Source organism: Chaetodon auriga, chromosome 14, assembly GCF_051107435.1.
Source record: "Chaetodon auriga isolate fChaAug3 chromosome 14, fChaAug3.hap1, whole genome shotgun sequence".
NCBI classification, from domain to species: Eukaryota; Metazoa; Chordata; class Actinopteri; order Chaetodontiformes; family Chaetodontidae; genus Chaetodon; species Chaetodon auriga.
In genome coordinates this window covers 16,390,550-16,417,045 of record NC_135087.1, presented here as the reverse complement: position 1 = coordinate 16,417,045, position 26,496 = coordinate 16,390,550, and the positions used below count along the sequence as shown (strand labels likewise).

General features: G+C 44.5%; 1 protein-coding gene across 6 annotated transcripts in view; it reads left to right on the top strand.

Moving 5' to 3' along the window:
* Positions 1-26,496, top strand: part of ralgapa2 (Ral GTPase activating protein catalytic subunit alpha 2) — an 85,375-nt gene that overhangs the window by 36,648 nt on the left and 22,231 nt on the right. For all 6 annotated transcript variants that reach the window (XM_076748387.1, XM_076748391.1, XM_076748386.1 and 3 more), the window contains 17 exons: positions 418-611; positions 693-791; positions 1,301-1,456; positions 4,938-5,066; positions 6,220-6,348; positions 6,591-6,649; positions 6,741-6,849; positions 8,622-8,732; positions 8,980-9,048; positions 9,297-9,434; positions 11,779-11,956; positions 13,359-14,190; positions 14,826-14,897; positions 15,701-15,824; positions 15,929-16,084; positions 19,198-19,356; positions 21,120-21,247. In XM_076748387.1, the coding sequence (XP_076604502.1) occupies positions 418-611; positions 693-791; positions 1,301-1,456; positions 4,938-5,066; positions 6,220-6,348; positions 6,591-6,649; positions 6,741-6,849; positions 8,622-8,732; positions 8,980-9,048; positions 9,297-9,434; positions 11,779-11,956; positions 13,359-14,190; positions 14,826-14,897; positions 15,701-15,824; positions 15,929-16,084; positions 19,198-19,356; positions 21,120-21,247 (2,842 nt within the window). The remainder of the gene's footprint in view (positions 1-417; positions 612-692; positions 792-1,300; positions 1,457-4,937; positions 5,067-6,219; positions 6,349-6,590; positions 6,650-6,740; positions 6,850-8,621; positions 8,733-8,979; positions 9,049-9,296; positions 9,435-11,778; positions 11,957-13,358; positions 14,191-14,825; positions 14,898-15,700; positions 15,825-15,928; positions 16,085-19,197; positions 19,357-21,119; positions 21,248-26,496) is intronic.

Below are 26,496 nucleotides of genomic sequence, written 5' to 3'. Positions count from 1 at the left end.
CCGCTGCCCACTAGGTAGCACTGTCCTCCCACAATTCAACCTGAGTTCATTCTGAACGATGCATGTGACTTGTGCCTGTTTCCCAAAAGTGTTCCAGTGCTTTGATTAATTTCAGTGGACAAATATCTTAGTGCTTGGATGCATTTGGGAAATTGCACATGGAGACTGTGAATTTGGTCAACAAATGCTGCTCAAACAATGACAGGATTGCTTTGAGGGTTTATTCATCTTTGATATGTTACATAAAAGTCCAAAATTTAAAATTCTTTTAAAAAAGCTGTTCTGCATTTGTTGACTGAATCCTTTGAAATTAGATTTGGTTCATGTTATATTAGGTACCAAAGCCTCAAATCTACGCATTGCCAAACCTTTTTTCTCTAACCTAAACCACCCCAAACTCTGTCTCTGACCATGCAGACAGTAGTGAGTGTCTGGCTGATGATGTCAGCATCATTGCGGGTGGGACCCTGACTGGTTGGCATGCTGATTCGGCCTTCGTCCTGTGGAGGAGGATTTTGGGTATCCTGGGAGATGTCAACAGCATCCGCTGCCCCAAAATCCATGCCAAGGTCTTTTCCTATCTTTATGAGCTCTGGCACAAGCTCGCCAAGGTAAGGTTGAGAGGAAACAAAACACCATATGGGCGTTTCTTTGTGGTTTTTTGTTGACTGAAAGTGAACCTGTGCTTACAGATCCGGGACAATCTCGGGATCAGTGTGGACAACCAGTCTTCTCCTCCCCAGCCTGCCTTCATCCCTCCTATTCGAATGCTGGCCTCCTGGCTCTTTAAGGTACCAGCAACACAAGGACACCACAGATAACATTTAGAAAACAATAGCCACAATGATTGAATGAATGAAAAATGTGCAAAAAAAAAAAAACTAAGGAACTGAGGGTTAGATTGAAGCTGTGTTCCAGTTCGATAGATATACAGCATGCAGAATGAATAATCACTTCTGTCAAAATCTGAATAAGTTTAATTCAAAGCTATAGTTATTTCACTTGTTCCAACTTCACCAATTTGTGTAACTGTTGGAAACAATATGTGGTCGTTGTTTCCTTGGCAGAATCCTCCAATGCTCATGTGAGAATTTGATTATGTTTCCAGCAGCAGCAGCAAGTAATAAGCAGGACTGAATGATCGGCTTTAGCAGTGGCAGACGGCTACTAAACAAAAATTTAAAAACATGAGAACAAAAATGTTCAACTTCTCAAACCCCCTCCTCCTGCCCTATAATAGATTTTAAACACATCTTCAACTCCTCATAATAATCCTGACCTCAGCATCTCCTCTCCACAGGCCACCATGCTGCCTGCTGAGTACAAGGCTGGCAAGCTGCAGGCCTACAAGCTGATCTGTGAGATGATGACCAGGCACCAGGATGTGCTGCCCAACAGTGATTTCTTGGTGCACCTCTACCACGTCATGCACATGGGCATCACCAGCGATGACCAGGTACAGCCAGCAGGTGGCACCTACAGCGAGGCTGCCAGTTGTTTAGTTTTCACCACCAGATGGCGGACTAAACACACTCATGTCACATACGTGCTTTGGCCCTGTGACAAAACTGGAAATGATGGTTTTTTGGTAGATGCCAAATTGTTAGTTGCCAATTTGCCATGTACTCTTTTTTGTGTGATGTGACAGTGATTCCTATTCACCTGTTAGCTCTTCATTCAATTCAGGTAAACTTCTCATCTAGACCCATCATGTGTCCAGTTCTTTGTACATGATGTGTTTAGTAACTGACAGGAGTGAGGACACGGGTCATATCGCTGCACTGCCAATCTAAGATTGTTAAGGCTTCATTTCAGCTGGTAATGTTGAAGAACTGTATGCCAACCAGTGGTGATGAAGAATGCTTCAGTGTTTTGGCATCTTCCACCTCTTTTAGCCACACCCTTCCTTGTACTGTATTTAAATCTGGCCTCGCTCCATTCCTTCCAGACGAAGCTGAGTGGAGATGAATGGAGTCCCCCAAAACAAAGGATGGGGATGAAAGTGTGTGTGGGTGGGGGGTGTTTTGGATTCAAGTGTGTGTGTGTGTGTATATGTATGCCCTCCTGGCTGGGTTTCTATTGCGCCTTGGCAGTGCGACAAGCTTATTAGAATGTTTTCCATGTCGTTAAATAATGTTTTGAGCCCCTGCCGCGTATACGTGATTAATTAAGGATTGACGTCTGTCGCGCTCCGTTAGACTGACACGTCGGCCAGGGGCCCCGAGTTGGCCGGCCTGCCTGCCTGCCCGCCCGCCTGCCTGCCTGTGTGTATGCAACTGTGTGAAGGAGCGGGAGGGGAGTCTGGGGAACGTACTGTAGAGTAGAGCAATGAGGGGGGCACATTGAGGGACGAGGCAACATTCTCCAGCTTTTGTTGTGGCTCTGTATAATGCGTCAGGGGGCCAGAGCCAGGCTGGCCACTGAAGCATGCTCAAATTGGCCGGAGAAAAGAGTCCTCACGCCACACAATAGAGGACAGCCGCACGCCTGCTTAACATAAGAAAGTGGCTCTTACTCTCCCCCTCCTCTCTTTACCCACAACTCCCACCCCATCCAAAAAAAGGAAAAAACATATACTTTTCCAGATCAGTCGTGTGTGTGTGTGTGTGTTTGTGTGTGAGAGAGTATAATTTATATATATATATTTATTTATTTTTATTATTATAATTATATTTTTTTTTTTTATCTTTTTTCATTCACTAATTTTTAAATTATTTTGAATTATTTACAGGCTGTGGAAATGTGACTGTGCGTGTGCAATTAGTAAATCAAACATATGGTTGGTGTTTTAGTTTTGTTTTGCACACGCGTTGTGTATTGTCGATTTGTATCTTACACTACTCTGGTTTATAGGTTGAGCATTTTGCTTCTCACAAAGGCACCAGCATAGCACAATGCGAGTAGCCAGTAGGTCTCCTGTCTGTACTGTGCACACAAACAGTTTTTTATTTTGCACCTATTCATTTTGCATGGTGGAAGAACACCTGTTTCAACCATGCATACAAACTAACAGCAGTTAGCCTTGCATGATAGACAGACAGCAAAAGTAGCCCCTCCTAAACGTTGTTCATCTGGTCACTGCAAAAGCAGCGGTCTTGTATAATTTATATACTGCCAGATGAAAGTTTGACAGTTGACCCCCTAAGCCACAAACATGGCTGTTGATTAAACCTCTCACCTCATATTTATGCAGGTGGGTTATATCCTGTCCTTGTGAAGGGGAAAACCCCAGATATTCATAGTGACGATAGTGGTGTTGAATTTGCAGCAGGAAATCTGGGCTGGACTAAACTGGAAACGTCCATGTTTAGTAAATGAGACGAACGTTTTCTGATGTTGTGCGTTGTGATGCAACACCGAACTGAACCCTGTCACCCCAGGGGCCAGCAGGTGGACAGCGTGTGCTTTCCTGGAGATGAGGCCAAATGAAAAGGCCTGAGGTGGCTCTATTCAGAGTTACATTAATGCACCTTTTGTTGATTCAGGGGCCATTCCGACTGCCAGCACAGAGCCACACGCGGGGCTCAATTCCCATGTCTATACACACACCTCAAATCAGGTTCCCTCTACTTACACATACAATAGAAAACACTTTGCATTCTACATTTGTGGCTTCCTCTAAAATGCTCATTTCAGGCAATCAAGCAACAGTTTGTTGCATGCTAATTACCTCTGACTGCACTGCACATTATGCTTCAGAGGTCAATTACCAACAAAATGAGGGTAAAATGGGCCCTCAACCCTAAAGCTCTTCCCACCAATTTTCCACATGCAGTGCATCTTGTTAGTTTGACTTCCTACTTATTGCCTCTGCGTGTTTATTCTGCTCCCCTTTTGTTCACCTGCATTCCCTGTTTACCAAAGCTTCAGGTGATTAATGTCATTGAGAGGGAGAGAGAGAGAAATTGTGTGCGTGTGTGTTTGCTAAGGTGCCCCTCAGTTCATCTAGAAACAGGCTAATGTTTGAACTGTCTGATTTACACAAGTTTATGGCCAAGAAGGCAGGTGTTTCCAGCCTGGACCTTGCCTTTGTACACAAATGTACACGCGCATGTCTCAGATAAGACAGAGAGCAATCATTCTGCCTTATGGGGATGCTGCATTCTCATACCAATATGTTTGGTTCGTTTTTTTTTGTTTTCCAAAATACAAGTTTGTCTTCTGTCAGCGCAGAACGAATAAATCAACCTCCTTGCCGCCGCTTTACTATCTAAATATAGCATGGAAACCCTGTCAACCGCTTTTATGGTCTTGTCTAGCATGGTATTACACTGTACATACTTGAGCAGTTTGTGCAGAGCCCTCTGCAGTATAGCATATGTCAATGTTGAAAGAGCGCCCATCTGCCACTGAGCCGCCCGTACCTCAGCAAAACAATACCTTGTCTCTGGCTTTAATTACAGGTTTGCTTGTGTGTGTATATAAACGTGACTCACAAAGTTGAGGTCTTTTGTTCCCCCTCTTATCCTCTGTGAACAATCCATCTGCTGCCTCCATCTCTCTCTCTCTCTCTCTCTCTCTCTCTCTCTCTCTCTCTCTCTCTCCCTCCCTTTCTTTCCCACTCACTTTTTTTTTCTCTCCTGAGTGCCTTACTCTCCTCAACATACTTAAAATGCTTAGCCTACCTGTCGGAGGAAAAACGCTATCTCCCTGCCATGTCTCTTACATGGTTGCCCATTTACAAAATATTCTGCTTCCCTCACTACCCACACTAATAAGACCCTGTGCTCATACTAAATACAAAAATCCTGTAGAACCATGAGCGTATTGGAAAATATACTCAGTTTTGGTTCTGATGGATGATGTCAGTGGTTGATGGCTAATAACATAAATGTAAATGTGGAAAAGTACTGTTTGCCTCCTGTTAACATTTGTGCGTGCGTGTGTGTGTGTGTGTGCGCGTGCGCGTGCGCGTGTGCGTGCATGCTTCTTATCAGGATGTTTTGAACACCATCATCCGTTCCTGCTCCCCTCGATTCTTCTTCCTCGGCCTGCCGGGTTTCACCATGCTCGTTGGAGATTTCATCACTGCTGCCGCCTGCGTTCTCAGCTCCGTCTCCTCAGAGGTACACACACACCCACTTTTAACATGCAGATTTATTACGTGAATCAAACTGGAATCAAAAAGCTGCTTTCAAAAGCTAGAAAAAGGAGCATTTAAAAGTGTTCAGTAATGTCTCTGAAGGTGTTTCCGTAGTTCAACAAAATGCAAAAACTGAATTTCCTCCTCGTACCTGTTGATCATCAGTTGCTGTCACATTCATTCACTCCCTCCTGACTGATGGTTCTATGAATAACAATTTGTTCCTGTAATAATTGTCTTGAATTTGTAGCTTTTTGACTGAAACACAAATTGTTTCGTGAATTCTGGCAGTAATAAAATGGAATCCAAGGGACAAAGTAACACAGATGTTGGAAATTTCATGCATATGTTTGGATTGCAAGACAAACAAGAATGCAGTCTTCAAACTTTGAAAAACTTACTGCCCTTTAAGAAGGACTGCGGAGCTGTCACTGAAATTGAAAGCAGTATTTTTTTGCTCAGTCTTGCAACACAATTCATGAGTTTCATATTGTGCTATACCCACAGTATTGACTACAGATCAAACTTGGTGTAAGTGTACAAACCTACTATGTTTGAGAAGCAAAGAGCAGATCTTCATAGATGAAACAAATTACTGTGATTGGTCAGACAGTTTGAACGTGCATGGAAAATGCATCATTCGGGACAATTGGTAGAAATTACGTTGACAGACCAATAAGATGACCACTCCCTGTTACTTTATGTCAAGTCTTCAGTCAAATTCTTGTCTAAACTGTATGATATGCCGAGAACAGTTTACTTGGCCTCTCTTACCATTTTGGTTAGCAAATATTTTCTCCTAACACAGATTTATTATGTGTTTTCAGGGTAATAGCAGCTCAGCAGGTGCAGTGAAATATACAGTCCGCTTCAAAGTTGCGTCCATTGTGCACTTAAACAGTCATTTTGTTGTCCAACGCCCACCATGTGTCAAGAGATTCTGTTGAGCATCAGTGGAATCATGAATGAAGACCCAATTAATTGCATTGGATCGCTCCAATCCTTTTTTCCCCTGGGTAGCAGCCTTCCTGCTTCCTGAAACTGGGTTGTTTTTATGTCACTTGAGGAAGTTAATGACCGCTTTTTTTTTGTGTGTATGTTGTTGTTTTTTGTGTTTCTTCCCACGTCTCTACCAGGCTCCAAGGATGGAGGCTCAGACCATCCTGGGCTCCCTCGTGTGTTTTCCCAACCTTTACCACCAGATTCCTGTACTGCAACGTGTACCTGGCTCTGATGACTTCATTGTAGGCAATGAGGACATCAAGGTAAATGGTCAATACGTGTCCTACTACATATTTGCAAGACATTTAAAAACAAAAACTGCTTTGTATTGTAGATTAGTCGCAGGAGTGTCAAGAAAAGTACGTCATTATACACGTTTTACACATTTCTCCTAAAACGTGAACATTAAGAATGCTTCAGTTTGACTTACAAGCCTTATGTCACAATGAATTGCCCAGATTGTAAGATCATGTAGTAAACCTAGCATGTTGTCTTCGCTGGACAGGATTATCTTGTCAACATCCTGCTGGAGACAGCAACAAAGGAACACTGTGAAGGGGCCAGGTATGATTGGCAGTATTGATTATGCCATTTTTCCTACACTTCAGATTCTGTATTATGTGTACATTTAAGAATAATAACTTCTGTCCCTCAGGTGCATTGCTGTGTGCAGTCTGGGTCTGTGGGTGTGCGAGGAGCTGATGCAGAAGAACATCCATCACCAAGTCAAAGATGCCATCAACGTTCTGGGAGTAACACTAAAGGTCAGTGACCCTCCGAGGAAAGGAAGCTTCATCGCATCATAAATGCATTTGCAGTCTGGTTTCTGCTAACGCAACTGCGCAGTGGCAAAAAATCCTGAATTCAATACATCACTTAGCCAGTGTCTTTAAATGAGTTGACACAGAACGCCTGGATTTCATCACAGTCATTTCGTTTTGTTTGTTTTACCTCACAAGCCCTATAGTATTTAGCTCTACCAAAACAAAATCACACAAAAGGACTGCAGAACAATTTCAACATGGCGAGTGGAAAAAAAGTGTGAGAATAAAACATGTCCAGTGATGTGACTCAGGGGTATATTTTGGAAGGGCCCTCTTTTTCTACCTGAGTGAAGAGATGCAGAGAACCAGTGGAGGCTGTTTTTTTTTTTTCCCTCATGGAAAAGGGTTTGGGGCGGTGGCGTAATTTTCAGGCTGCTCGCTCTCAGTAGATGTGGGCCAATTTAAGCGGCTACATCTCCCAGCTTCCTGCTCGAGCAACCCCCCCACCCCCCCTTCTCTAATGGAGCAGTAATCACTCCCCTGTACAACTTGACACACAGACTCAGCCAGCCCCAAAATAGAGGGTATAGGCTGGGTGGGGGATCTAGGGGGAAGAGTGGCACTGAGAGTCTCTTTTCTAAAAGCAGGTGCTGAACTCTCAGGGCCCCTTTTTGTGTTTGGCCATTTCTGCACTCCCCACATTGTCTGCCCTTGTTACATGTTGAGAGGCATTCAGCTGGAAGAAATGGGAAATTCTATTTCTCCACAAAGAATTTCAAATCACTGAAGAAATCCACATTTGAAAGAAAATTGTCAACAGCTCAATTCTTTCCTCCAGTAAGGCTGGAGAAAATGAGCCGTGGTTTGAAGAGGAAATGAAATTATGCTGATTATATGCACAGTAAGTGAAAAACTGAATTTAAGGGAAATTACGCAGAATTCTGTCTCAGTCAGTGTGTGCCTAAACTTTTTCGCCGTCTTGTCCCTCTCCCTTGTGTGGCATAAAGCAACAGGCAAAGTGTTGAATATATGATCCTGTCAAATTGGAAGTGTAAATCTTGGGGATGACTGAAAGATCAAATTATTTATTAAAGTTACAGTGGAGAGTCAGCATTACAGGCGTGGCTGAATTTACATATCAGATGCTTACGTATTGTTCTTTTTGTATTGGAATTAATTAGTTAACTATTTAACCCTTTGAGCAGCTCAAAGTTTCAAAGTTGCAGTTTTTATTTTGATTGTTTGAATCTGTTCAGATTTCATTATTAATTTTGTGTATATTTTTACAGTTACAAGATTTTTAACACGTAAATCATTTATATTTTCATGCTTTGTTAATGCATTTTTTCCACATTGTTGAGATTGAAAATGTTCAGCACAATTTGGTTGGACGGAAATAGACAAAAAATAACAAGTGTTGCTTCTGACCTTTGGATAAAATCACAATATTAGTGAAACCGGCAAGCAAGAAAATGAGTGATGGCCAGTGACCACAAAAAGTTAAACCAAGGATATTTTCACTGGCCAGTTAGCATTAATGGATTTCCAGTGAATTGTCAGAATGAATGTACAAAGAGTCACATCAACAATATCCAGGCATTCCTCTGCCCCAAGAATGTACATCTGCATTTTATTTTTATAACATAAAAACACCTTTTTTAACAGCAAAATATTTCGTTATGTTAATGCTGCGTATTGTAAAGGGAGCCAAGTTCTTTGCATCACTGATCAGTTCTTGTCTTGTCCTCTTCTTTGTTTGTTTGTTTGTCCAGTTTGGGAACAAAGCAGTGGCTCAAGCAGCCTGTGATGTGTTTCAACTGCTCATCTCACATTGGGAACATCTGCAGAGGTTGGAGCCCACTCTGCCTAAGAAAATCATTGAGGTAACACATACATACTTAAATTGTCAGTAGCCATTAGGGGCCTATGAGCGCATATTATAAGTAAAATGAGAAATCCCTATCATGTCACATTAGATTTTAAATGCAAGTCTTCCTCGAGTTATTACTTATGCTTGTGCATACTTTACAACCCGTGGCATCACGTCCATTTTAGCACACAACCCTGATTCAGCTGATGAATAGGAGTGTGTCATCCAATTATCTTTCTCCTTGTTTTGTCCCAACACAGATCTTTGTGGCCACAATAGCCTTTTTGTTGCCTAGTGCAGAGCACTCAACAGTGGAAGCAGACAAAAAGGTACATGTTGGAAAAGAGGAGATGTGAAATGGCTGAGATCTAAAGGCCCTTGATCTATCATGTTGGAATGGTGCAGTTGCAGAGGAATGTTTGTGCTGTCTCTACTGTTCTGATCTGTGTTTCTGTAGTTTCTGTCTTTGCAGCTCACATTTTTATCTGTTGTTTCTCTGGAACTGCACTGCTCCTTTTTGCTATACCAGCATTAATTATTTTTAACTGAAAAACGAGCTTCTGTCTCACTCTGCCAGGTGATGGTGTCACTGCTGCTGTGCCTGTTGGACTGGTGCATGGACGTTCCTCTCAGCTTGCTGCTGGAACCCATCACTATGCCTTTCGTGGAGGACCGCACATCCCACAAGGCCCCACTGCTGGACTACATCTACAGGGTGGGTAGCCTGAATGGCAGCTGGGAGGTGGGAAAAGATGCAAGTTGCAGTTGCAAACATGCCTGCTTTCTAATATCCTCTGAAACATAAATAGTCTTCGCCCTGAGACACAATAACTTCAGCTTTGACACCTCCACCCCCACCCCACCAAATAGGCTTGCCACTTTAATTAGACTCACCTCCACTGTGACCTCATGACTATGCCTCATTTAACATTATAGTGGCACAACAGCTAAGAAGCACCAGCCGTAGCTGCGGGTTGGCATTTGTCATATGCTGGAAACTCTTACAACTTGCTTTGTAGTAGCATATATTGTATTTATTTAAAACAGGGAGAATTTCCAGTATTCAATCTATTTCTCTGCATTAGTTCCTCTAACCCTTTATTTTATGGTCTGACCCTGAGGATGAGGGCCGAGCTTCAGGCACAAATGAATGAGGTATTATTCATTCCCTCCTGTCTGGGCAGATGCGGTCAACGGCAGATCTTTGTAAGGATGTCACCCCTGATAAGAAATGGTCCAATTATTCAAACAGGACCCTTTGTCCACTTGATAAGCCCAGGCTATAAACGCTTGTCCTAAAGATTTGAATGGAATATGTCTTAATATGAGAGTGACTGCAGCTGCTATGAAACCAAAGACAATTAGGCATGATTGGTTGTCTATCGGCACACAAAAGGCGTGGCCCCTCTGGGTTTCATTGGAAATAATATATGAAGCCAGACAACACAAGGTGTGACAATATTAATGCAATGTGGAGGCCGAAATCTGTACATCACCAACGATACACTGGCTGCTAATCGTTCTCCATGCTAATAGAAAGCATCTCCCTTTTGTTCCATCACTGGCCATGTCACTGACACGGTAGCTTGGATTGTCCATTTACTTTTCATGCTTCACCTTCCTTTAACTACAGATTTATATATATTTACAAAAAAAAAAAAAAAAAAGCTTCAATTTGATGTATCCCAAACCATCAACCACAAGCACAATACATGTACCCAGCTAGTGAAAAAAGGTTGCAGTGTTATTCATCCAGAGATGAAGAGAATAATGTGAAAAGTTATTTTTGGTAACCAACAGCATGCAGATAAGTGCAGAAAGCAACATTGCACTAGATCTCATTGGTTCACTGGAGTTCTGTTCAGGCTTCTCCATCTGCTCTCTTAGCCTGCCTCAGCAGCCAGCTGCACCACCCCTCTCTCTCTCTCTCTCTGTGTGTGTGTGTGTGTGTGTGAGAGAGAGAGAGGATAGGTACATTTGTGCATGTGTGCACCTGTATCTCTCTGTTTGCGTTTTTGTTATTTGATTTATGTGTGTACGTAGGCATACTCAAGTAACCACACAGCGTGTGCTCTTCTAACTACAGTATGCTTGTTTCACTGTGCGTTACCTTCCAGGAACTGTTGCTATGTGGAGTGCAGTCACTTAGTTGTCAAGCACAGCTGTGGGTTTTCCCCCTCCCATTCTGTCTCTCCACCACTCCACAGAGGAACCTCTTTGGAGCTTTGGTGTAGCAGCTGTTTGGTGCGGGTCTTTTCAGCATCAAGTCTCCAATCCCTCCCCCATGCACCCAGAGGTCTGCTCTGTAGAATCATCCACATACTGTCTACATTGCCCCACACAATACTGTTTCAGATGGCAGGGCCAGCCTGCCTCTCTGAGCGTCTCTCAGCCAAGTTTGAGCGTGTGTGTGTACTGAATGGGATTAGCCTTTGCATGGCTTTACCCAAGTTGCTCTACTCTGAATGAGAGCCCCCCTCATTTACATACATTAGGCATATGTTTTTCCCACTCATATGCAGCACCTAACCTCCACTCAGATTATACAGTATACAGGTGTGTGTTTGCATGCATGCATGCGTGTGGCTGCGCATGCATGTTTGTGGTGGGAGCTGAGCACAAGGATAAAGTCTTAATTAAATCAAACAGTGTAAACCTGTCCAATGGCTGTAATCAACTGCCCCAGTGCGCCTTATCTATCCCTGCCAACGGATGCTCTGCCATCTGTTATGTAGATCGATACACTCACACATCACAGGAGAAATGGATTAGTGGCAATAAAGACCCTCTTTTCTCTCCTCCTCTCACTCCCTCCCTCCATCGCCTTGTGATGTAAATGGACCATATATTCCCCTTTCCTATGCTCCTGGATCATGTCAGTCTAGAACAGGCCTGCGGGACTGTCACTGTGCATCATCCCACCAAACACACCATATCTAACAGGAAGGTGTCAGAGTACAGTCATCAAAGTGCCTGTCACTGTCATACTGTAGAAGGACTACCCCCTACTTCATCTGGATATAATCACCAAGTTCTATCCTTTTTCTTCTGTCGTACAGGTGCTGCACTGCTGTGTGTCCGGCTCCAACTTGCACACCCAACAGAGCCACTACCTCCTCAGCCTGTCAGACTTGTCCACTGACTATGACCTCATGTTGGGTCAGGTGAAGAGCTTCGAGCCGCCGCCCTCCCAGACGACCGCCACCGACTTCGGCAACCTGCTCACCGTAGCTGAGGGTAAGGACACGGAGCCATCCTGATGCCCATTTTTACCCACTATGTGCAAGATTGCACTGGGCAGGCAAATAAAAGGATGATTTAGTGGGTGCATGGCATATGTGCATGTGTCTGTATGTATGAATATGGACATGTGTGAGAGTAAAAACTAGTATTTTCTGGTAGTTGACACATCATGGCATATCCCCAGATGGTATCTCTGATCACGGTACTTCACTTCAGCTCCATACTTTACTACTGACAGACCACAGAGATGTATATTGCTGCCCAAAACAAATCCCTCCCAAAAAATACAGAGGAAAGCAAACTCAAAGTAGCCCATCCATTTGGAGCCTCTCCATTAAATGTCAAGATCTTATTAAAAGGGAAAGAAAATCAACCATCACGGGGACTGGAATGTTCACATTAGTACTCAGCCCTGGAAAGAAGACCCATTATGGGGTTTAGATAAAAATGTAATTTTTTTTTCCCTCTTTTTTTGTGACCTTGTGATTCCATTAGGCAATGTATTCCTCTCTCTCCATCGTGTCCTCAACTTGTGAAAAGTCCTAATAAAGAGCCCAAATACACAATGCAAACTGACAGTGCAAACAATGTGAGAAATTTGAACAGTAGCTTTTGCCTGGAAAAATTCACCACACCTCTGCTTTTTGGTGCACAGCTGCACAGAGTTTTAGTAGAAATAACAAAACACTATCAAAAGGGCAAACCAAAGAGTGCCGGCCTAGTTATATTCATGCCCCCACCTCATATTGATCAAGTCACATCAAAGGGCCAGCGCATCTCTAATGCAGCTTGGCCTGCTTTCTAAAGAGCTTTCTCCACTTTGATGGGGGATGATGGTATTGATAGCACTGTCACAATGCAAGAGTGCATGTTCTTGTTTTTCCTACATCACTGCAGAATAAAGCACGGCATGCCTTTCACTTGGGAGTAAAAACCTTTGCATTTACATAAATGCAATTCACTAAGTAGAGTCCTATTAAGCAGCCTGTAAAGATGGTGGTTCTCGTTAGCACTCAGCCAGTTTCGACGCTTGTCCATTGTAAGAAGAATCAATGGGCTTTTCAAAGTTGTCTCTCATGATTAGATGCTACCTACTTAGAGGTGTGCTAGCCAAGCTATTGTGAGAAATGAATAAAGTACCCCTATTAGTAATCATAAATGAGATTTGGCTTTGTATAAAAAGAGCTAACAGAGATGATAGCATGTCTGCACACAAATATGGGGCTTTTGAAATATGGTTCTTCATTGGATGTATTATGAAAGATCACCCCATGTGCTACTTTTTCTAAACCAATCTGTAACTTCAACCATTGATCACTTTTACACTTTCTCACGTGTATTTTCCTTCAGAGGTGGTCTCAGTGATTTTATCTTCCTGGCCTCATTCTTCCAACAGAAAAGCGACGGCGGAACATGGAGCTGATTCCCCTGACGGCACGGATGGTCATGACACACCTGGTGAACCATCTGGGCCATCATCCACTGAGCGGTGGCCCTGCCCTTCTGCACAGCCTAGTGAGCGAAAACCATGACAACCCATACGTGGAGTCGTCCGAGCTGTCCTCGGAGGTGTTCAAAAGCCCCAACCTCCAGCTGTTTGTCTTCAATGATAGCACGCTGGTGTCATACCTGCAGATCCCCGCCGAGACCCCCACCGTCGGACAGCCCCCCCAACCTTCCTCCCAAGTGCGTGTCATTGTCCGGGACATCTCGGGCAAATACTCATGGGATGGTGCAATCCTCTACTGCACCACCCAGGAAGACTGTGTTGATGCAGTTTTTAATGCAGTTGACCGCCCTCTTTCCTCTGCCACTAATGTCGCTCCCAGCAGAAACCAACCCAACTCTCCAACAAAGGGACCGTGCAAAAATCACTGCTCGGTCTCAGACTCCCTCTCTGACTGCTGCGAGGAGGAAGAGGTAGATATTTTGGATAAACTTTTGGAGGACCTGGGCCAGTGCAGCCCCGAATGCCTGCCCCAGCCACAACTCAGGCTGAACCAGCCAGCCCCCTCACCCCACGGCATGAACCGAGAGCAGGAGAGCGCCATCCTGGAAGCCATTCTGCGTCAGACTCAGCAGGAGGAGGAGCAAGTGAGGAGGTGGGATGCCGATGTAAGCTTTCGAGCCGCCTGCCAGAAGGAACCCTCCCACCAGGAACCGAAAGCTCCCTTCTACTTCTGCCGGCTGCTGCTTAATGACCTTGGCATGAACTCTTGGGACCGCAGGTACATTACCACCTGAAGTGGGCTACAATCTTTAGTCTGGTTTGCAGTCTAGTAGAGGAAGACAGAGACAAATGAGAAAATGGGCTTGTAAGAGGTCATACTTGTTGCTCGTCTCCAAACCACATCTTAAGTGTAGCCAGACAGAAAAATAAAACACACAAGTGTGTTCTAACCTCTGCAGTATAATACTATATTTGAACCCAAGTTATTTCCTTCGTCCTCAAAGTAAATCAGCTGCTGGCTCGTTACTCTCGTTAAGAGAGAGCGAGCAAAGTTAAAAGCACACCAGAGGCTGGAGTGTCTTAATCTCCTCTCCACAGGGTAAAAGTGCCCAGATGTTTTAACTAAGGTCTGCCTTGCAGAGCCACGTCTTTGCAGTGCTTTCCTGTAAATGGAAAGCTTACACCTCTTAATGGTGATGGTGCAACATGTGCACAGCCAGTCGGAGATTGCTGTTTGCACCTGTGCCTTTTTTGCCTTTGTTAAACTGGACTGCAAAACAAAACTTTGCTTGAAAACATTTTTATGACAGCATTTTAGTCGGTTATAGCACCATTGTTGCTAGCATGTCATGCTTTCCTGCTTTGTATGCAGAGATGAAAATATGTCTAATCAAGACTGTTTTTGTCAAACAGGAAAAGTTTCCATTTGTTGAAGAAAAACTCCAAGCTCTTAAGGGAACTGAAGAACTTGGACTCCAGGCAGTGGTAATGCCTAATAAATTCAATCTGCAGTATTATATCATGTTCTGTACTGTAGAAATTAGGTTTGTCTGAGATACCAATGAACCCAGAATTATCTATCATTTAATGCTAATCTTCAATCTCGCTGCACCCCTTAGGTAAATCTTGCTCTACATAAGTGAAATTAACACAAGTATATATCACTCAGTTGCTCAAAGGAGCATCATATTGCCCCGTTCCTTCCATTCCTCTGCCATAATTTTGCTAATTCACACCGCCTCTTGCTGATCACAACCCTGAAAGTCTCCCACTATCACTCTTGCTGTCCTTTCTTACCCTGCCTCTCTAGTCCAATCCACACATTGCTCATGACAGGCACTTATTCAAGAATTCCCTCAGGATTGGTCTTCTTTCTCCCAGATGGCCAGGCTTGGTTGGGCAACCTATGCGCAAGCATGCAAAGTGCCCTAAATCTACCCCGGCATGATGTAGTGCCATGGCAACAGGCAAAGTAGAGAGGGGGGTTTGCTGCCATTCTTTTTAAAATCATGTCAGTGCTGGAGAGATAATGGAAAATTTTTGCAGACAAACTTGTTTTTTCACATTCTGCTTTCCTGATTTTATTCAACAACTCAATTACACTTACACAATTTACCTTGATAAGGAAGGTGTAGTGGGTTGAGTCATTGCATTCACATTTCAAAGCGTTTTCATCTGAAGTGTCTAGAGTAGTGAGAAGCTTTTCAAGTTCTGTCGTGTTTATAAAATTGCCCGTTGTGTTGGTATTCTTTTGATAATGGCTACTATGTGTTTTTTTTTTTCTATAGTCGAGAGACACACAAGATTGCTGTGTTCTACATTGGAGAGGGCCAAGAGGACAAGTGCTCCATCTTGTCTAACAGCACAGGCAGCCAGGCCTATGAAGACTTTGTGTCTGGACTGGGATGGGAGGTGCAGACAACCACACCCTCTGCATCCACAGATACAACCTAAATTTGCACACACAGATGTGCAAGCACACTCAGAACACACTAAATTGTACATGTATCCCTCAGGTGGACCTGGCCACACACTGTGGCTTTATGGGTGGCCTTCAGAGGAATGGCAGCACAGGTCTAACAGCTCCTTACTACGCTACCTCCACCGTGGAAGCCATCTTCCACGTCTCCACTCGTATGCCATCTGATTCTGATGACTGCCTCACCAAAAAGGTAAAAAGTCCCATTTGTTGTTGTTTGTTCTTAACCTGTGGTATGATAAATGTTGACCATTCCTGCCTGTCTATGACATTTGGATTATTGTAATATGGATTAATCGTACACCTTAAGGCCAGAGTATGTTTTTAAAAAAAAAAAAGAGAGAGAAGAGAGAAAATACTGTGTTGCCTGTTTGATGAAGTGAAATGGCTACACAGTCCTGTCTGCCCATAGCAGTATGTTGTTGTAGCCCTCAACTCTGTGTTAAGCTGTGATCAGGAGGTGTGACTCCAGAGTGCGGGCATTGATTAGTGACCCCAGCCAGGCAGGCCTGAGGAGTAGAGTCGCAGGCGCGTGAGTGAAGAGAGAGCATGTGCCGCGGTGGTAATGACTATGATTCTGCTAGCCCCTGCCCCCCTCCCTGTGTGCTGTGACCAGGGCCTGGATTCAGCCATTAGCTCTCCCTGCTAGGGCAGGCGCCGGCCGGATGCCGGCAGGATCCTTTTATCCAATTCCTGCTGCCGCCACAGGAGCGATCGATTGGGTTCTGCAGTGGGATTCTGAGCTGTAGTGCACCAGTAGTAGTTAGCACGAAGAAATGAGCCGCAAGGCCCCTGCCCGTGCTGCCAATCTTCTCATACAGTGCCCTGCTGAGAAGGGAAATTCATCAGGCTCTCCTCATATCCAGCCCCCCATCCAGTCCTCCATAGATCTCCCCCTCTCCGTTTCACAAATAACCCCCTACTCATTCCAAACCCATCTTGAACCTGCGCTTAGTGACTTCAAAAATTAGTTACACTGAGTAAAGATTTTGACTTTGGTTGGCCAGAGTGAGGCACTGGAGGGGCGGCCATGCCCAGAGAGGAGTGTGCTGCCACTCTGCTTCCATTCATTTCACCGGCAACTTCTGTAATTGCAGATGCCCACCTTGCACACATCTCCACACCAGCCACAAGCCAAAGAGAAATTTGAAAGGCTGGCTGCATGCACAGATGCCTCAGAAAGAGATGGGGGGAGCAGAGAGATTAGACAGTGGTATGAAGAACTGGAATGAGAAACAGGCTTCGTCTGTGTCCAAGTAGGATGTTTCCTTGTCAATTTAAAAATAACACTTTCAGTCCAGCAGTAACCCACTTTACTGCCTACTGCTTTACTGTGTGAGCACGACTGATGGGGGAGCTCTCACTGGGCAGATTGCCTGTTTGAAGACGATGGAGAGAGGGGAGGAAGGCTAAACCAAAAAGAAAAAAGGGAAAACCATGAATTCCTCAATCCAATTGTGGGTTTTAGGACAGTGCAGGCTGCAGCAGTAGCAGCTGGCTTCAGTAATGTGGTTATAGAAGCGACCTGCAGGGTTGGGGTCAGGCCATGCCTGTGTGTGTGTGTGTGTGTGTGTGTGTGTGTGTGTGTGTGTGTGTGTGTGTAAAAGAGAGAGAGATAGACGAGTGCCTTGGCTATCACATTCACCCCCAGGCACCACAGCTTAACCGGGCTGCTGCAGGTTGTTTTTATAAGGGGCCTCTTGTGTTCTGGGGTCTCCTGGTCTGCTGTTTCCATGTGTGTGAAGCCCATTTGTTGGGTGGGAGGTCAAAGAGGGCTAATTGGACAAGAGCCTTTGACATGAATCACATTTTATTAAAGAAGTCTCAAACATTTGTATGTGATTAACAAGGGAGTAAATAGATTGGTGTCGAAGATGATTGACTCGAGCATAAGCATCCTCATTGAACTTGTGATTAAGCTCATCCAAATGCTAATATCTTAACCCAAATTAACATCCCAGTGTTGATTGTCTACCGCAAATGCATATTCAACATTTTCTCTGAAATTGTCCCAGTGACTGACCTGGTTTGTACCTGCTGATCCTTGGACAGACAGAATGAACTGGCGCGCTCCAGTAATCAGCATGCCGTGGATTTGTTTAAGATTACCGTATTACCATAATTAAGGGTTTATAATAGAATGTGCTAATTGCATTTTTGGTGGCAAGGGCATGTTTCTTAATGGCTCATTAGGCCCACAGTACATTGGCAGATGTTTTCTTCTGAGTAGAGGCTCACTTTTCTGTGTCCATGATACCCGAGAAAACAGTAGTGGTTTAACGGTACACAGAAGTCCTGGTTTGGTACGTATCGTCGGTTTGTAGGGTCGCGGTTCAGTACGGTTTTCGCTCAGCGCGCGGGGGGGACTAATATTTTGGTAATTTATTGTGTCCATAATTATTGTCCATTTTCCATAATAAAAATGAATAGTACAAATGTCAGTACTTTTGGTAATTCCTGACTGAAGTGAGGAAGTCGCATACTGAACCAGTCGTCCCATACCGAATTGTTCGGGATGAATACACTTACCGTTATACCTCTAGAAAACATCATTGGACTACCGGCTAATAAGTGATGTACACTTGTCAGACAATATAATGCAGCAACGTCCATCTATTTTACTTTGGAAAGGGGAAAGCTGTTTACCTATTTCAAACTAGCCTCAGTCAATTTCCTGTCATTTAAGTGTATCTTCTTGCCCTTCCCAGTTTCATTTGTGTTTGTGAATAGAGTGGAAATGGGAAGCAATTTAATCTCTGATGGGGAAAGTTAATTGGATTTGAATTATTTGGTTTTGAAATGCTCAATTTTGTGCATTTTGTGTTTGCAATTTGAATTTATAATGAAAAAGCTATAAAAAGAGTCAAAACCAGAGCCCGGACCCGTATTTTAAACCATTGTTTTCACACAGAGTTTGTGATTAAGCTTCAGTCACCTTTCTCTTGCACCTGCTGCATTTATGTTTTATCTTTAGGATAAATTTGATTTTTAGTCCCCATACCAGAATAAAACATTACATAAAATCTTGCTGTGTGCAATGATAAAAGCCACTTACAGCATTTTATTTATGAAACTTCCACTGATCTGTCAGTTGGTGAATCATTTTTTATTATCAGTCACCCCCCTCTATATACACCTTATATCTCAGATCACTCCTTGGGTGATGTGGGCCTAAGGTACTGGCTGAAAGAACCCAGAGACGTTCCCTGATCTCGCAAAATTTGTATTCAGTCTTCATCACCAACGGGATGAAAATTACCTGCTCTCACCAGGCACTTTATTAAACTGAAAACGTTTGTTTGGCAGCTGCGTCACCTGGGAAATGACGAGGTGCACATAGTGTGGTCGGAGCACACCAGGGACTACCGCCGTGGCATCATCCCAACTGACTTTGGAGACGTACTGATTATCATCTACCCAATGAAGAACCACATGTACTTCATCCAGATCATGAAGAAACCACAGGTAGACCACCGGAGTCCGTGGATTTTGTTATCATCTACTATACGCCTACAGCTCATTGGAAGTGGGAAGTTACTGTTGCATTGTGGTTGAACTATTTTTCTTCTTTTCTTTTTGTGTTAACATGACAAAGTGTGTTATTTTCCAGGCACAATAAGCCAGATAACCATTATCTTTTCAGCACTGCTCAAATTTCGAGTCTGTTCATGAGTAAGACAGCCCCTTCTTCCTGCTTGCTATTCGGACTTTGCTCCGAGTTTTATTGGTTCTCTCTCCTGTTGTGGTGTCTGTCTGAAGGCTCTCGGCTCCCCCTTCTCCAGCAGTGCATTATTACCCACACTGTGGGTATGTGCTCTCAGGGATGGTTACTATCCTCTCTTGGCGAGCTTTCATCTTGGCTACTCTGCACTCGATGTGTGGCCTTCCAGAGCATAGTGAAATTTCTTTGTCTGAGAAGGGCTGGCTTCAGACTTTCAGATAGATTCACAGCATTTCCTATGTGAACGTTATTCAACTGAAAAAAATGTTCCTTTATATGATATGTTTTGTATTCCTCTCCGTTAATGCACTGATTATCTTTAATTTTGTCCTTCAAGCAAGTCATTTTTCAAAGAGAATACTGAGAAAGACATAATATAATGCAAGAAACAACAGAGCCTCATCTTAGCTTTATTAAGATGGTCTGAGGTGTACAGCCTTGCTGTCATGTATTACTACAGCCGCCTGTATTTCTGTCACATGGTGTTAATTATATTACAGTGAATCTTCATTACCAGTACAAATGACCATAATAACAATTTATTTCCATGTCTGAGGGGATCAAAATGATCACACTCATAGTGTTGTGCTTACAATAAAGTTAACTGCAGACTCTTGGATTATTTCTGTTGGACAATTAAGCAGTCAAGCATTTCTTCCAGACAAGTATGACAATTTTCCCAATTATATGCAAAGACTATAACTACTGCTGCTACTTCAGTGGTTCAGATGGCTCACAAAGGAGTGTGGAAAACATATTCTAGCCTCAAGGGTTTCTAAAGCCAAAGCACTGTTGGGAGAGACAGAGCAGAGGCTGCCACTGCCCCCCACCACCCACCCACCCATGCATGCCAGAGAATTTGTCGAAAATGCTACAACTTTAACTGCCTCTTCTTCCAAGAACCTGTACAACTAACTCAGGTTTTCTGAGGTTTCTGCTGTCGGTTTACCCAGTATCATCCCAGTTTTCTGGCATGTGATTAAGTTAATTTCCATTTATTATATAATTTGACTGGTTGTAGTAGCTCAACTACCAAGTTGAAGACAGCAGGACCTTTGGAGAGACTTTGACATTCACGTCAACTTCCAGGTCAACGACCATTGAGCTTCAGTGATTAAGGGCCCCCTTCCAATATGCATGAACAGACGCGTGTACCCACACACACTCGCACGCTGCCGCTAAAATGCATATTGCCCCTTTGTATTGTTCGGTAGCTCAATATGAGGGCATTGTTTAGTATTGATTGTCATTTTAATTTCATTTAGCTAACATTGATTTGCATTAGATATGTGTGGTTGTCATGCAAAGTTAGGCAAAAAATCCAATTTCAACTTGAACCCTTGCCCTAAACAGATGGAGAAACAGTTAAAAAAAGAAGAGTAAAAAGATTTTTAGATCAACCTTTTCTTATTTTTGGCCATGCAAGGGCAGTAATCACATTAACTTTGAATCAGTGTGGAAGTTTTGATGCCTCATGTTCTCTTTTTTTTTTTTTTGTCTTCCCCAGGTTCCTTTCTTTGGGCCTCTGTTTAACGGCGCCATCATCACTGGGACGTTGCTGCCAAGCTTGGTGCGGGCCACTTGTATCAATGCCAGCAGAGCTGTCAAGTCCCGACTGACTCTCTACCAGAGCTTGTATCCTTTACTCTTCATGCCTTCTGCTTCATTTACTGCTTACGATCCCATACAAGGATTGCTTATCAGAGGAATGCAACAATTTAAAAAAAAAAAATCAACCCGTTGATTACCCATACGGCTTGGACCATTAAGGTTATGAGCAGACATTGTGTGATCTTCTTGGAATGATTTCATTAGATGTATAACACCACCGATCTTACATTTTCAGCACCACCAGTGGACCATTTGGGTAAATTCATTGAGACATGTGGCGTGCTTGTCACGTTAGCCAACGTACACAGCTGAGTGCTGACACTGATCTTTATGGGCTGGCTGATTTACATACAGCTATTAGGCCGGGGCTGTTTCACAGCCTGGAGCATCGTGGGAGGTTGCGTGGGGCTGTTTTGAGCAGGAACACAGATAGTGTGTCATCATCTATCACTACTGTTTTATGGAGCACAAGGAGAGCCGAAATAAGAGCACCCTCAAAAAATGCATACAAGTGCATACAGACACAAGCACGCGCACACACGCTCTCATCCCTCCACCCATCCATCCAACAGTGTGCCGTTAAGAGCCTGGCTCCAGCTGTAGTTGTCAGTTGGTTTAAAGGCAGTGTAATCACCAATGGAGATGAATTAGCATGTGAATGCCAGCAGCACAGAGTTGGGGGGGGGGGGGGTGGGAAGGGGGGGCAGAGTCGGGATGGCCCCTGGAGGGGGAAACCTGATCTCCCTTAATGTCCCGCTCCTTCTCGGACAGCATGTACGGCACCGCCTCACCAGAACCACGCTGCCCCTCTGGCGGTTGCTATAGAAACCTCCCCCCAAGGAGGTTTCATTTGGGTGGGAGACTCGAATCTATTGTTTTGACATTGACATATTCAAAAAAAAAAAAAGTTGTTTTTAAATTATTATCACGTCCTTGTGTCATAGTATTTTACACCAAAGGCTTTTGGTCTTTAATGGTACTGCAACACACCCTGTGCATGTTGTTTACAGTTGGGTGTGTGCAAGTATGTGTCTGTCTGTATGCGTTTCACAATGCATCACATCCCCTGGCCCCCCCACCCCTATATCAAGCCTTGTCTGTATGTCCCTCGGGGCATCCTGAGTGACAGATGTCTGTTACCCGACGCCAAGTGAATTAGCCCAGTGTGACTCTCAGTGCTGGGGGGGGGCCACAGGCCTGCCTGCCTCAGTGAGCCTCGGGGAGGTGTGGGGGGGCAGGACAGTACCAGGCCTGTGCTGGGACACAAAAGCCTTACCTGGCATTCCTTAGCAGAGGAGCAGACAGCACAAAGGCATGATCTATGAGAGGAGATAAGCGCTGCCTCTGGAGTTCTGGCACTGATAGGCTGCCAGGCCTCACGCACTCCAGGAGAGGAGATGAATGGATGTGCCAGGCAAAGCACACTGCCAGCACCAGTATCTGCTTGTCTGTTTTTTCTGCCGTTTGTCGGCCTAGCTAGGGAGCTTGTGAGGACATAGCCAAAATGGTACTTTTGTTGTTTGCCATGTGAAAGTGATTATTACCAAGTTTTTGGATTTTAAGAGAACTGGGATCACAGAACGTACCGACTGGCAATGGCATGAAGCATATCAAAACGAAGTCTTGAGTGGCAGGTGGAGTTAATCAGACTTTGTATCATACTTTCATCATTGGATTTGCTGTTGTATTACATTAGCCATTTGCAGCTTTCCCTCTCCAGTCCTCATTCTTCCATCTTCTCAGGTTATGCTGCTCTTTATCTTTCACAGGTTGGAACAATGACTCAACCTTTTTTTTCCCTGGGATGTGTGTTTTTTGTGCAAGATGAAAATCCTCATCCTTAGTTTACCCCTTCACAATGCCTTAACAATCCACAGTCCGCTCTCTGCCTGTGAGGCCACTCTCCAAGGTAATTAGTTGAATATTTCTTCAAAGAGAAGCTATATGACCCCTGTGTGTCCAGATAAAAGGCCAGTATGGCGCTGCGGCCCCCTCTCTCACTCTGTCACAAGGCTCGAGAGGACTCCAGCAGTCTGCTGCAAGGCTCACAGGATCTCTCAGGCTAATAGGATTTGATATTGAAAAATGACCACCAGCAACATTTTTAGAAAATACACACACAGATAGGCTACAATAGTGTTTTTCAGATAGATGCTCCCTCCTCGATTTTCTGTCTTTCTCCTCATCCCATCCCCTGCCTCCCCCTCTCCCTTTCCTCCATCTCTGATTTGTGGAATCTGTGTCGTTGCATTAGTCTTCTTGCGCAGTGTCCAGCTCTCATTGTCAGGTAGATGCTGTGTCAATTTCTCCTGTCAACACATGGCCGTGGCCTCATAGACATCATATCACAAGCCTCTCACGGACAACTCATAATGTATCATCTATTATTTATATGCCTGATGGAAAATGCAGCTGGTCGGGCTTTGTGTGTTCTAAGTGTATTGTCTGCAACTAGTCCACCCTTCACAGCTACATTTGGAATAATTGTGACCACAGATATCCAGTGTAAAATAAGTTTTTATTGAAGCACCACTCTTTTTATTGATTCATTGGTAGCATACGTGGATGCAGTTTTATTCCCCTGTTAATGCTTCTTATCACTGCATGTACACAATATATGACATTGGCTTGAAGGAGAGGGTGAGTTTGTTTCTGTCACCTGAACCCGGCCTTTCACTGCATGGCTTTGCTGTCTGCTGCCATTTACTGTATGATGAAGATCCTTCATACTGTCACTGTAGAATAATGTCTTCATCCAGAAGCCAGGATTCATTTCTCTCTTCAACAAGCACTTGAGTTTGATGTGCCGTCCTTAACTCTTTGTGATGGGGGTGTTGTTAAGGGTAAAAACTGTCCGCTTGTGTGTGTATTGGGGAGACGGCAAGTTTCTAATAGGTGAGACAGTGCAGAACTGACCTTGATTCAGAGACATAGCCTCCCTACTGGACAGAATCAATAGTTTTTGCACACTGCCCTTAGTCCCCATCCTCTGTTCTGACACACACATAAACACACACACAGATCCATCTCCAGGCAGCGATCAATAACCATAATCTGTTTCTGCCCATCGCCAGTCATGCGAGCCAGGCTTTTAGGTGGTGTGTGTGTGTGTGTGTGTGTGTGTGTGTGTGTGTGTGTGTGTGTGTGTGTGTTTCTATCTGTGTGCAGCAGAAAGGGGGGGGGGGGGCTTGATCCTTTCAGTTGAACACAGAAATCTCCTGAAGTCTGTCATGTTCCCTCACAGGCTCATGTGAGCATATCTACAGTCCCCCAGTTCCACTGAATGCCAAAACGAGATGTACATAAGTTCAATGGATGTATACTCAAAACATAATGGATATGATATCCTGTGTGCACTCCTTTGTGTGCTGTTGTTGCCCCCACCCACCCAGACGCCATCATAATTATTACAGTCACTGCATTGACAATGACATATTCTCACACCCCTTCTCAGTAAGTTATTGTCCCACTCTCAGTGTCTTTGTCCAACGGCAGTGCGTTCTTTTGTGTACTGTAAGATTCCTCACCTAGCAGAGATGAAAGTGCGCCTGCATGCATGATAGGATGTCATGAATAGGATCTGCCATGTTAGTGTTGTCTCACATGAATTATTTAGCATCGTTGATAGGTCTAATTTGCCAGCTGTTGTGCCATAACTGTCGGCAGTCTCATAGATAATACTCAGCAGTCTATATCACTGTGGAACACAGTGCTTGACTGGGCACAGTGAGACGCCAAGCGAAGTCATTATATGCTGGATTCATGTAATGGTCTGAGCTGATGTGAGTATAACTAGCCAACTTCCTGTTTATGGAAAACAGAGCTGACCAGCAAAAAAAGCTCTTCCAAAAATGCCCCCAATTAATTTGTAATTTAGTCCAATTCTGAAAAGGAGGCTTAAGAAGTCACCATGTCGCACAATGTATATTAAGTATCTAGTGGTGTGTCTTCATTACTGCAAGCCTCATAGTTGGAGGCGGTTGGATGTTGGGTGGGTAGGTAGCTGGGGGTTGGGTTGGGGGCCATTTCTGGGATGAAGTGTCCCTGCTTGGAGTTGGCCAGGGTGGTTTGGGCGGAGGCTGGCATTGGCTTTGATAGAGCGGTTGAGAGTTTACGCAGTATTTGGGGGGCTACACAGAGAGGAGGGGTCTCTCCCTCACTGAATGTTTTAACCTAATCCCATTATCAGTGTAGCGCACTGCCTCCCATCTCTTCCCCCTCCTTATCCCTACCCCCTCCCACCCTTCTCTCCAGCTGACCAGCTGTTCCTGCCGGGACTCACGACAATGTCCGATGTGTTCAGATCACTGAGTACCCCCCCCCATACACACACACACACACTCTCCAACACACACACAAATACACAGAGCGGAGTCCATGCACAACCAAAGCAATTGCAGAGCCCATTGCTGGAGCCTAGGAGGGCCTTGAGAGAGGAGGGTGTTAGTTAGAGGAGAAGGGGGTAGCTTTAGGGGTGAGGAGGGGGCAAGCACAGGCCTGTCAAACCAAGAGCCCTGACTCAGGAGGCAGCCCAGCTCGGATGGCATATGGCGTCTAGCTTCATACAACATGCAAAAGTATTCTCTCCCCCCACCCACCCCCCCGTCTCCCTCCCCTGCTGCTAATGCAGAATGACTCATAGCATTACTCATTTTTTTCCTCTGCCCCCCCCCCCCCCCCACCCCGCCCCACATCAGTTCCTCCTCCTCTTGCCACCCAGCCTGTAACAAAAGGCGTCTGCTGCATGGCACCCACACCCTGAAAGCCCCAAGGGCCCAGCCCAGCCTGCACTCCGAGGCCTGAGCTTCATGGGGGCCACCCCTTTTAAACACAGGTAGAGCAGGCGTGGAACCAGACGGCCAACAGCAGGGACCCAGAGCCCTGCCTGGGGTAGCGTACACACACGACTGGTGTCAAACGGTTGTGCCTGTTGGTGCGTTTGTGTGTCTGTTTGTATGTATATGGAAGTTGCTTTTATTTTGTAGTGCCTCTGGTGTTCTAAAACAATCATGCTTTGTGTCTTTGGGTGTGGTATGCATTTGTGTGCACCATGCACCCTGCACATGTCCTACTGCAGCCTTTCTGATAGATAAGGATTGTGTCTTATTTGCCATATTGATAGAAGTGCTCACAAGTGGCCATTTATTTTTATACAGTGTATAAAATAATAAGAAGCCATGTAGGAGCTGCATAGCCCAGTGTAACCCAAAGAATGTCATGCTCTGTGTATTTTTAAACTTGAACCCCCACCCTCACGCCCCTCCCCTTCTCTT